This window comes from Mesoplodon bidens (genome assembly GCF_964165515.1).
Source record: "Mesoplodon bidens genome assembly, chromosome: X".
Classification (NCBI taxonomy): domain Eukaryota; kingdom Metazoa; phylum Chordata; class Mammalia; order Artiodactyla; family Ziphiidae; genus Mesoplodon; species Mesoplodon bidens.
In genome coordinates, this window is record NC_138163.1 from 120,349,740 (window position 1) to 120,362,713 (window position 12,974).

Sequence of the window (12,974 nt, forward strand, 5' to 3'; positions counted from 1 at the left end):
AGCCTCAGCGTCGCGGTTTCCAGCCTAGGCTTCCGAGCTAATCTTTGGCCGGATCGAATTGGCTGTACGGCCGTCACCCGCACCGCGGCCTATTTGCGGTCGGAGGAATCGGGCCCTAGCCGGCCACCGTAGCCACCTCTCTGTAGTGGGCGGGGTCAAGGCCGGGTGACCCCTGACGGAGCCGCCGCTGCCAGCGACATGTTCAAGGTGAGAGAGTGGAGCCGGGTCACAGCTGCCACCGCCCCTTCCCGGCCTCCCGGAGCCCTCCCCGCGCTCTCGTGGGCCTCTCCGGGGACCAGGCCCGGCTTGCCCCGAGGTTTTTCCCGCCTCCGGGCCCGCTGCGTCCCGGCCCCGCAGTTCATTCACTGGTCCGCGTGAAGCGAGGCGCTGCCGGGCGGAGGCGTGAGACCCGGGGGTGGGTGGGTGGAGCCCTTTGGGTTGTGCTTTCGTGAATAAAACACTTAAAAAATTAAAGTACAAAGTATCCACCCTCCGTTTGGTGCCCTCTTGGGTTCGTGAGTAGGGTTAGGCCACCTCAGGGCACTGCGGGGTTCGGTTCTGGTTGCCTGACAAGGTCAGGTTTCAGAACCTGGTGTATATATGGGGGAGGGTCACCTAAGGAGAAGCTGCTGCAGGAGGTCTGGGAGGCTGGCATGGGAATGGCTGGGTGAGAGGGAGAAGTTGGAACTTCTCTACCATTTTCAGTGAACAGTATATAGTATGGATAGGTCAACTCCCTTCTTTACATTCTATGAACCCGTGTCATTTGAAAGAAATACACTTTTACAGGGAAGACTGTTTCGAAAATCTGTACACATGAAGGTGTTATTCTCCTAGTTTTTTTTTTTTTTTTTTTTTTTTTTTCTTTTTGCGGTATGTGGGCCTCTCACTGCTGTGGCCTCTCCCGTTGCGGAGCACAGGCTCTGGACGCGCAGGCCCAGCGGCCATGGCTCACGGGCCCAGCCGCTCCGCGGCATGTGGGATCCTCCCAGACCGGGGCACGAACCCGCGTCCCCTGCATCGGCAGGCGGACTCTCAACCACTGCGCCACCAGGGAGGCCCTATTCTCCTAGTTTTAAAAAAAAGTAAATGATATTTTCTATCATGAAAAACAAATCACAGGCTACTAGAGTCTACAAAATCGAGTCTTGAAGAAGCAGTGCACGCATAAAATATTGCTAATGAAGTCTCAGAATTGCACTACTCATTTAAAAGTCTTATTGAGCTTCTGCAATGTGCTTTGGGTGCATTAGGAAAGACAATAAAATCAGAACATGGATTTGGCCATCCAGTCCTGGCATTGCCACTTTCTAGCAGTGTCACCTTGGACAAGTCACTTAACCTCTCTGAGCCTGTTTTCCTATTGGTGAAATTGGGGAAATAACATCTACCTCAGGGTTGTTATAAGGAATAAATAAGTTAGTATGTGTTAAGCACTTGGAAGAGGTCCTGGCACATAGAAGTGATATCCAAGTATTTGCTTTTATTTTGTTTTCAGGGAGCTCACCGTTTAGTTAGGACAACAGATCCCATAAGAAACTTGGTTCATTTGATAAATTTGTGTTGAACATCTGTTATGTGCTAGGAGCTCGGTTCAGTTTTAAGGTTGGAACAACAAAGGATATGCTGTGATCAGTTTATATGGTTATCAATGTACTGTGGTAGTAAAAAGAGCAGGATCTGTCTTACCAGGGGTTTGTGGTTATTGGCCCTTCAGAGGGTCTGTGAATAGCATTCAGGGGGTCCGTGAACTCTGAGGGGGAAAAATACTCTTTTTCACTAATCTTTCACTGCGGTTTAGCATTTCCTTCAGTTGTGAATGTAGGTAACTGTTCGTTATCTATTTCCGGATAACGACCTTAAAACAACAATGATTTATTATTTCTCACCATCTATAGGTTGGCTGGCCAGTTCTGCTGGCATCTCCCAGTGGCTGAATTCAGCTGGTGCTAGACTATGAGGTGGACTTATTCCCATATCTGTGGGCCTAGGGCCCCTCAGTGTGGCTATCTTGGGCTTCCTGACATGGTTACTGGGTTCCAAGAAGGCTAGTCCTGATGCTGAACACCTGCTTGCATCATATTTGTTGATGTCAAAATGAGTCATATGGCCAAGCGCAGAGTCAGTATGGTGGGGGACTACACAGAGCATGGATGTGAGGACATGTGGTTGATTGGGAGCAATTCATTTAATAAGCTACTACAGCAACAAACTACAGTGTGGTATTAGTCCCTGTCACCAGTCGAAGTTAACAGGACCAGTGCACGTCACAGACATTTTCATGTCACATTACAGTTGTTGCAGATCTCCAAATATCATTTATGCTCATCACTACATCAAAGTTATAGGAGTTATGACTCACTACTAGATCTTTTTAGTATTAATGAGCTAATAAAGAAGCACATATTACTGTATCAGATTTGGGGTCTTAAAAACAATTACATTGCACATTTATTGGCATTTATGCAATTAGAAGCATTCTTTTGAGAAGGGGTCCATAGGGCTCACCAGACTGCCAAAGAGGTCTATGACACAAAAAAGGCAAGGAACCCCTGGGGACTTGAGGGGGGACACTTTTTGAGAGACAGGAGTTCCTCAGGTGGATGAGCTGGGGAACAGCAGCAGCGGTACTCCATTGAGGAAGTGCCAGTAGCTCAGCTGTGCTGGGTCAAGGAAAAGATAAAGGGAGCTGAAACTGTTGAAATATGTGCTTTGAGTAGAAAAACTCACGACAAGCCTTGGTGGATACCAAAATGTAAGGAGGAGGAAGAGGAAGAGGGGAGGCCAGAGATTTTCGAGGAGCAACTTTTGATAAGTAGAAGTAGGCGCACAAGAGTGATGTTTAGAAAATTAAGGGAGGAAAGTTTCAAGGACAGGCTTTGTTAGGGTGCTTCCAGTTGGGAAAACCCAATTGCTTAAATAGTAAGGAAAATTATCTCACAAAGTCCAGAGGAAGGGTGGACTCCAGTGGGTCAACGATGTCCTCAAGGTCCGCATCTCTTTTCTTGGCTTTCCGAAGTAAGATTGGTTCCCCTTATGGTTGCAAGATGACTGCCAGTAACATATGCTTTCCCATCCACTAGAGCCAGAGAAAGAGAGAGGACAAAACTTCCAGACTTGGATTACACTCTTCAGTCTGATTGGACCAGCGCCCCTGACCCAATAGCCAGTGCCAGGGGAATGCCATGCCCTGATTGGCTTAGACTAAACAGGATCAGCTCAGGATGGGATCACTACATTAATCACCCGGGAGAGAAATGAATCCATGAACACAGTGGGGGAATGGAGACTGGATGTGCAACGACAGTGTCTGTTACAGAAAGATGAGATAGATGGGTTTGGAGAAGTGTTCACTGTTTTGGGCAATTTGGTTGGAAGGCTTTCACAATGTTTCTACATGTAGGTTTACTGATGGTAGTGAAAGCTAGATTAATATGGGTTGGTGGCTGGAAGATGAGTAAATGGGGTTTATAAGCTTGACTGTCAAGGGAAGGAGGGAGAATATAGTAACTAGAGGGACATGTTTGGTCAAGATTCTAGAGTTGTTTTGTGGTTGTTCCAGTATTCAAGATTTGGCAATGTTTATGGCCTCGGGAGGAATGTAGGGAGGGAACTTTTATAAAAGAGAATCCCTTAGCTTTGAAAAGGAGGAGAGATAGTCCCTTCCACCTGTGAGATGAAAGGGAACGAAGGATGGCAGTAATTGTAGACTAGTGGTTCTCATCTGGATGGTACCACCTGCCTCGAGCGTGTTTGAGAAACTTGGTTGGTTCTTCACATCTTTAATTTAGTTGTGTTGAACATTCATATGCTGAAATATAATGCTTATAAGTCTCTCCTTTTTGTTCTCCATTGTGTAACCGTCCAATTAATATATGGGTCTCTCTTTTTTTGGGGGGGGACTTAAGTATGTAGGTGGGTGATGAATTTTACTTCACGATAGAGTTACTTAGAAAATTATTTGTCATAAAATGGCGGTGTCAGGTGTAGTAGGTGAGGACCAGTGCTTCTCAAGCTTCCTTGTTAAAATGCAGATTCTAAGCCAGGAGGTCTGGGTGGGGGCCTCAGAGTCTTCATTTTCTAACAAGCTCCCGGGTGATGTAGATGCTGCTCGTCTCCTGTCATACTTTGAATAGTAAGAACTTAGGCAAACTGGTAGATGAATGGTTTCTTGTGTTTTCCAGGTGAGTGATTTTATGAGTGTGGTGGGATTTGGAAGAGGCATTGACCAAAGAACAAAAAAGATAAGTGAGAGGCTTTGAGGGCCTGCTGAGAACTGCTACTGGCCGTCTTTCATGATTGCAGCCTGGGAGTGGGGCTGAGCACATGGTAGGGCTTGATCAGGTTTGAGAGTTATCAGCTTGGGTCAACTAGGACTGGAGGGCAGAAGAGTTGATAGTATAGGTGTTGGTGGAAAAAGCACAGTTTGTGTGGCTAGTAATGTGCATATACAATTAAAACATTTGTGTTTTAACCATTGTTTTGATCTAGCTATCCATCTTCAAGTCAGTAGGGGGCACTGGTGGATCACAAAACACATTTGAAAAGCTGCCCAGTGTTTGCATTCTATTGCAGGAAGCAGCTTTTCCAGGTGCTGCTGCAAGAAGCTTGAACACTGACTACATACACCCAATCTTAAGATTCATGTTACTAGATTTCATTTGTTGCACAAATGTTTATCACAGTTCATCTATGGGCTGGGCACTCTGCGGTACCTTGGCAGGTATAAGTGAAAAGACCCATTTTTCACCTAGGAGAGAGTCCCCCAATTTGGCCACATATCAGAATTACTTGTGAGACAGTTTCCAAGGCCCTGCCCATGGGTCGGATTTAGTTTTTAAGTGAGGTCCAGGAATCTCTAGTTTTGAAAAAGCCTCCCAGGTGACTGTGAAACTTGGATTTCAGGAGCTCACAATGTAATTAGTGGCACAGACAGGAACAGTTCATTCAGATGCAGTGGTATAAGTGCTCTGATGTAAAAGGGTTGGGGAAATGTAGAGCAGTAGGTCTCAACCTTGACTGCATATTAGATCCACCTGGGTTGCTTTTATAAGTCCCTGTGCCCAGACTGCACCCAGACCAGTGCTATCAGAATCTCTGGGGTTGAGATTTAGGCATCTAGTTTATAGGGCATATAGGGCATGTAGCCAGCCTTGAGAACTACTGACTTAGAGGAACAAGCACCAGCAGGGGGCATCAGGAGACTTGATAGAGGAGAACATGCCTTTGAAGCTGAGCAGACATGGTTGAAAGGGCCTTCCAAGCAGAGCAGAAAAGCTCAAGCAGGAACACAGAAGTGAGAGTTCAGTGCCGAGTTAAAACCGTGTTACCTAGGGTGAGACACTAAAGTGTCTCTGTAGCCACTCTGTAGCTGTGTCCTCATCTATAAAACAAGGATAAGACTAGTACCAACCTTAAATTGTTGCGTGGATTAAATTAACTCAGACCCAAAGTTTAGCACAGTGTTTGGTACAAACTAAGTTCTCTGTAAATGTGAGCTATTAATAACTTTTAGTTGGCGTCTTGTAGGAGGCTGCTACGGTAGTGTTACGGTGGTGCACAGTCTTGGGACTTTCCAAAAGTATTTTTTAGTGTCAAATCTTGGTAGTTCATTGGATGTGGCAGAGTTGGGAGAAGGAGAATTTAAGGATGCTGCCCAGGCTTTTGGCTTGGAAAATTGAGTGGCTCTTAGAACTGTTGATTGAGATGGGAAAGTGGAAGAAGGCTGAGTTGGGTTTGCAGGGAGGTGATAACTTGCTTTTGAATAGGTTGGACTTGGAGAAGTATCTGTGGACATTAAGAGGTGGTAATCAGTTGACATGGAATACAGGAGTGAGGAGTTTTCCTGAGAGAGATGTGGGCTGGAGATGGAGGAATCATCAGATGCTTCAAGGGCCAGAAGATGGCCTAGTGAAAGCTGGTCTGCATCACTTCCTTCCTGAAGGACAGAGATGTGAGCTCCGCTCAGAGCTCACTGCTCATAGGAACCTGAGGTGACCGTATCCTTGGCTATAAGGCATTATTACCTATTGTGGCTGTTTGGTCTTGATGTAATGCCTTTATTGCCTATCTTTCTGAAATAAATTTTCTTTTTTTTTTTTTTGGCTGCGTTGGGTCTTCTTTGCTGAGCACAGGCTTTCTCTAGTTGCGTTGAGCGGGGGCTGCTCTTCGTTGCGGTGCGTGGGCTTCTCACTGCAGTGGCTTGATGGCTTCTTGCGGCGGAGCACGGGCTCTAGGCGTGCAGGCTTCAGTAGTTGCAGCACACAGGCTCGGTAGTTGTGGCACGCAGGCCCTAGAGTGCACGGGCTTCAGTAGTAGCGGCACGCGGGCTCAGTAGTTGTGGCTTGCGGGCTTTAGAGTGCAGGCTTCAGTAGTTGTGGTGCACGGGCTTAGTTGCTCCACGACACGTGGGATCTTCCCGGACCAGGGCTCGAACACATGTCCCCTGCATTGGCGGGCAGATTCTTAACCACCATGCCATCAGGGAAATCCTGAAATAAATTTTCTTATCGTGAATAGTATGTTACTAGTACAAACTAAGGGGAGAATTACACTGATAACTGGAAAAGAAAAATCATCTGTAAATTGGAAAAGTACTGTAAGTTTATTTTACTTGAATATTGTTTTAAATGTCACATATTTTGAAAGATAATAAAGATTTTTTGCCCTTACAGTTAAAACATCTCTGAGGGAATTCTCCTTGAGGAATTATAGTTTGTATCAGTTAATTTTCCCCAGTAATGCTTAAGTGGAAATTTATGGTTAGTGCATACAGCATGAAACTTTATGTGGATATTTTCAGGGGAAAAAAAAACTCAGTCTAGAGGTATATTTTAGAATTTGGAAGCTATTTGTTTTTCACTTTTGTTGAGTTTTTCCTGATTTTTGCATGGCCTTATGCCAGTTTTATTAGAAAACTGGAACAGTGCCAGTTTCTTAATTTAGTGGGTTTTAAAACTTGTGTTCATTGTACACTAAAACTTGTAGAAGGAAGAATTTAGAGCAAGGGTTGTAGAGTTTTCATTATGCCAAGAGCCTATAACTTTGAATATTAAGCTATATTTTCATAATACCATTATAGACAGTAAGTTGTATTTTGAATGAATATTGTTTTAAAGGCACTTTAAATACAGTAACGCTTTGTCTTCCTACTTCTTTCTAAATCTTTGAAGCAATGCAGCGTGTTTTGTTCAAAGCCCACACTGGCTCCAACTTAAGGACGTCTTTGTTTGCTTGGGTGAGGATGAGGAGCCCTCTGTGGGAGCTAGAGATAGGTTCACAAGTGCATGTTCATTGCTTTAGTTGGGAGGGATACCCAGTGGTTTCTTTTTTTCAGATGTTCCTATTCATTCCTTTGAACAGTCTTTTTAAGTAGGATATATGAAAACAATAAAGGTTCATTTTTGTTTTTTCCCCCATTCCATAGACGTCAGTCCTTGTGAAATAACAGCCTGCTTTTCTTTGTGCTCGCTGAAATGAATATCCTCTCCCATTAGAGGTGCTGCTTCGTGTGTCGTATTATGACATGGGTTAAACTGGTGAGTGAGTAAGTAAGAACCAAGTGATACAGGGACTCCAACAAGTTTCCTAAATCGTTTGTTGATGGCTTACCTCACTTGGCAAATATTGACTGAGCCTGTTTGTGGAGTCACATCTTTCGGGAGCACTGTTAAAAATTGCTGTGTTTAGTCCAAATATTGACTTCTCTTGTTTTTGTTCTTTATTTTCACAGAGATTTTCATTATGAATCCAGATTGTCATCAGCTGAATTGAGCCTTGCCCATGATTTTTTTTCCAAAAGAATGTTGTAGTTTTCTTTTCCTTAAAGAAGGAATAACTGAGATGAGGTTGAAGGCAGTTTGTTGTCAGTGAGTTCGGCATTCTCTGTGCACACAGCGGTCTATTAGGAAACGAAACTTGGGTCTAGAGAGACTTTACTTTGACAGAATACCTCTTCCTCTTAGAAAATGGAATTTTTTTTAGTTGTTTGAAAATGTAGAAGCATTTGAAAGGCAAATCTTGAAGTAAATGTTCCTCTGTGATTTTTTTTCCTGCCTATATTTCCTTAACTCATTAAAGATTGAATGGATCTTGGGATGCCATTCCAAGAGAGAAGAGAAATATATATATATTTTGGAGTTTTAGGCAAGCATTGTTAAGTTTCTGTCTGAATGAGGAAGTTCAAAATAAATTTGCAACATCGTGAATTATGTGTCATCTGTGTTCCAAGACTGTGAAACCAGTACAGCCCAAGCAGATGACTCAGAACCTGCCTGAACGAACAATTATCTCACTCTTTGGCTCTGACATTTCCTTCCTGTTTATCAAACAAGTTTATTATTTTTTTGCATGAATTTAACAAAATCCAGTGATTATCTTTAAAGGTGAAACAATTGCAAATGAAACATACTTGCTTTGCTTTGCTGACCTAATTTTGGGTGAATTCTGCCCTCCAAAGATAAAATAGAAGCTGGTTTTCTCTTTAAAAAAAAAAAAAAGATAATGTTAATCTTGAAAACAGCCTTGTTTTTTTTTTTCTTCACTTATCTCTTTAGACCACAGTGTGTTTATAGTGGATGAGGAAGAACTAGGAAATATCAGTTACCCCAGTACAGAATTACAGAATTGAAAGTTTATCATAAGATAGTTCTATGTTTGTCATAGTTGGAAGACAGTTTTTCTTTTTGTTGGTTAAAGTCTGAACTCTTAAAATATTGGCTTCATAATCCATTCACTATGAAACAGATTGAAATGATTGTGGTTTGTCTTGTTGTTGTTGAAGTGTAAGTGCTCCCAGATTTATACATCCAAATGAGTGCCTGTCAAAACAGTCGTTATTGAGAGGACAGATTTAATTATCTGGTCAATACATCTCTTCCAAACACGCCGTCACTGATCGATATATTTGTTCCAGAAATATCATCCCTGATCAAAACATTTTGTCCCTTTTCATTTGGAGTTACCGTCATACTCTCTGACGGATTCTTTAGAATATCCTCAGGAGCCAGCTATTTTTGTTTCTTGCATGTTACAAAACAAATTAATATTCATTGCAAAAACTTCAGGAAATTCAGTTAATACTGAAGAATCACCCTTAATCCTACCACCTGTAGATAACCATTGTTAACATCGTTTTCAGACTCATTTCTGGGCATACTTAAATAGACCTCCTCAGTTTAACATTTTCAAAAACCTCACAAATCCTCCCCCCTCTTTTTAAAACAATCTAATTTCTTTCATTTTCTAATCTGCTTTTATTTTGAATATATTGAGACTGATTTTCTTACAGGCTTAAAATTTGATGTGAAGGCATTTAGAAATGGAAGCTGTATGATCACATTAAAAGTATATTTCCTTTATTAATTTGTTGTATAAATAGTTACAGTGAGTTCTGATATGATCCATCAAGATTACTGCTTTGGAGAGAAAATACTTATTTTTGAGGAGGAGGAGGCATACTGTTTATTTATTTTTTCTGGTTGCATTTTTTTTTAAGTTCCATAGTTTTTAATTATGCTGATAAAACCCACGTAACATAAAATTTACCATCTTAACCATTTTTTTATTTTTTATTTTTTATTTTTTTTTATTTTTTTTTTTTTGCGGTATGCGGGCCTCTCACTGTTGTGGCCTCTCCGTTGCGGAGTACAGGCTCCGGACGCGCAGGCTCAGCGGCCATGGCTCACGGGCCCAGCCGCTCCGCGGCATGTGGGATCCTCCCAGACTGGGGCACGAACCCGTGTCCCCTGCATCAGCAGGCGGACTCTCAACCACTGCGCCACCAGGGAAGCCCATCTTAACCATTTTTAAGTGTACAGTTCAGTTGTGTTACATATATTCACATTGTTGTGGAAAAGATCTCCAGAACTTTTTCATGTTGCCAAACTGAAATTCTGTACCCGTTAAACAAAAACTCCCCATTTTCTCCTCCCCCACAGCTTCTGGTAACCACCAGTCTGCTTTCTGTTTCTATGAATTTGACTACTTTAGACACTTCGTATAGATGAAATCATACAGTATTTGTCTTTTGTGACTGACTTATTTCTCTTAACATAATATCCTCCAGGTTCTGTATAATACTTCATTGTATGTATATACATTTTATTTATCCATGCATCTGTCCATGGACACTTGGGTGACTTTTCACCTTTTGGCTGTTGTGAATAATGCTGCTATGAACGTGGGTGTGCGGATACATCCCTGAGACCCTGCTTTCAATTCTTTTGGATGTATACTCAAAAGGGGAGTTGCTGAATTATATGGAAATTCTATTTTTAATTTTTTGCAGAACCTCCATATTGTTTTCCTTAGTGATTGCACCATTTTATAATCCCACCAACAGTGCACAAGGGTTCCAGTTTCTCTATATCTTCTCCAATACTTGTTATTTTCTGTTTTTTTGATAGTGGCCATCCTGAGGGGTATGAGGTAAGAAAATACCTATTTTAAAAATTGTATAACTAATACTGAAATAACTTATAAAAAGTGAAACAGTACAGTTACGATAATTATATGGTTCCCATCATCTGCTTCCCTCTAATTCTCTTCTCAGAGAAAGCCTCTGTTACCAGTTTGGTGTATGGCCCTCCAGATTAGAAAGGATTGCTGTATAAAATGTAGGTACTGTACTGAATGCTCACTATGGGGGGAGGCATATTCTTTTGATCTTTGGAGATTATGGACTCATTTAGTTTCTCTCATTTTTTTTTTTTTTTTTTGCGGTACGTGGGCCTCTCACTGTTGTGGCCTCTCCCGCTGCAGAGCACAGGCTCCGGACGCGCAGTCTCAGCAGCCATGGCTCATGGGCCCAGCTGCTCCGCGGCGTGTGGGATCTTCCCGGACCAGGGCACGAACCCGTGTCTCCTGCATCGGCAGGCGGACTCTCAACCACTGCGCCATTAGGGAAGCCCTAGTTTCTCTTTATTAATTCAGTTTATGACACATTACTAAGTACAGCAATGCAGCCTGATGTGGGCAAAATTGTTGATTGTTTTCATCATGTTGTTTTACCCTAAATTCTTTTACATAATTTATTTTTTGTTTTATGTTCTTTTTTTAGAACAAGAATAACCTCAAAAGTATTGTCACTTTTCATAGACCTTTAAAAATCCCTATCAGGGCTTCCCTGGTGGCGCAGTGGTTGAGAGTCCGCCTGCCAATGCAGGGGACACGGGTTCGTGCCCCGATCCGGGAAGATCCCACACGCCGCGGAGCAGCTGGGCCCGTGAGCCATGGCCGCTGAGCCTGCGCGTCCGGAGCCTGTGCTCCGCAACGGGAGAGGCCACAACAGTGAGAGGCCCGCTTACGCGCCCCCCCCCAAAATCCCTATCAGATTTTTACCTCTTAAACAACTGAAAAGAATCAGATTAAAAGCATTTTGTTTTTAAATGAAAAATGCTTTCAGGTGGAAATTTTTGCAGAAAAGGTTGATTGAGGATCAAAGAAGCAGTGTAACATTTAGGGAAGAAATACATAATTGTGTCTCATTTCCTGTAAATAGAGGAATATCTAGTTTTATTTTTTTCCATAATTAAAAACATTTATTTTATTTATTTATTTTTGGCTGCATCGGGTCTTCGTTGCTGCGCACGGGCTTTCTCTAGTTGTGGCGAGCCGGGGCCACTCTTCGTTGCAGTGCACGGGCTTCTCATTGTGGTGGCTTCTCTTGTTGCAGAGCACGGGCTCTAGGTGCTTGGGCTTCAGTAGTTGTAGCACGTGGGCCCAGTAATTGTGGCTCACGGGCTCTAGAGCACAGTCTCAGTAGTTGTGGCACACGGGCTTCGTTGCTCCACAGCATGTGTGATCTTCCCAGACCAGGGCTCGAACCCGTGTTCCCTGCATTGGCAGGTGGATTCTTAACCATTGTGCCACCAGGGAAGTCCCACCTCATCTGATCTTGATATTAAAAGGGAACTTGTGGATTGAGAATGTTGATATGAAGCAGTCATGGTTTATGGTTGCTATATTTGCTCCATCTAGAGATTGTAGCTACTTATGAGTATAGCTGAAAAGACTGTAGTGTGTCAGAAATCATCCTCATGTTCCAAATCTTTGTTTCTTTTGTTACTGCTCTTTCCAGAGGCTGTTCCTAGTGACGCTGAGTCTTTACATCAATCTGTTGGGTGACTTTGTTTAAAAAAGAAAGGAAGGAAGGTGGGCAGAAAGGCATAAACTTTGTTGATTCTGCCTTCTCTCTACAGTTGTTTCCCAGAATTTCCAGTCGTGGTGCATTATTCCTTTTTCTGTGTTACTCCTGTCCTTTTTCTGGTAATGCACTTATCACAAGTGTGTAATTATTCATTTATCCGCTTTATTAGATTGTGGAGGCAGAGACCACATCTTACTGTCTTTGAAGTCTATTTTCATTGTTTCATTAAAGAGTTGCTTTGATGTTGTCCTTTGTGTGGCTTGTAAGGCTATTAAATGAGGTAGGGAAACCCAGAGAAAAAGATGTTTTTGGAGAAAGAGAGTTCATTATGAGGTAGCAATTGAAAAACCTGGTGAAGATGTCCATGGGGAGTTAGACACACAAGCCTGAGCCTTAGGGAGTGGCCAGGCCTGGGAATACTGCTGTGGGTATCAGTAGCATAGGGCGGGAGTTGAAGAGTTAGATTTAAGTGAAATTGCTCTGGAGTGAGAAGAGGGTTGGTTAAGTACTACCCTGACTCGTCAGCCTTGAAGAGATGGGCAGACAGAGGAAGAGAAGGCCCAAAGAGAGATGGAAGGAGTGCCCTACAAAACTTATAGAATGGAGCTAGAGTAGAAACTTGGAAACCAAAGGAAGAGAGAGTTTGAAGATGGTGGAGTGGTCACCAGTTTCAGGGTACAACTGAGGTGCCAGATGTCCATTGGAGTTTAGTTACTGGGAGGCCATTGGTGGCTTTGGGAAGGCCAGTTTTAGATATCTTGAGTAGTGAGGGGAGGAGGGAATAAAGCAGAGAAAGCAGGCAGAATCTATCTTTCTAACTTTGTGT

General features: G+C 42.9%; 1 protein-coding gene across 1 annotated transcript in view; it reads left to right on the forward strand.

The window, feature by feature from the left end:
• The first annotated feature begins 84 nt into the window (after positions 1-84).
• APOO (apolipoprotein O) overlaps positions 85-12,974 on the forward strand; it is a 74,339-nt gene continuing 61,449 nt past the window's right edge. Inside the window, exon 1 of the mRNA XM_081221766.1 lies at positions 85-207. Coding sequence (XP_081077892.1) covers positions 199-207 — 9 coding nt within the window. The 5' untranslated portion in view covers positions 85-198. The remainder of the gene's footprint in view (positions 208-12,974) is intronic.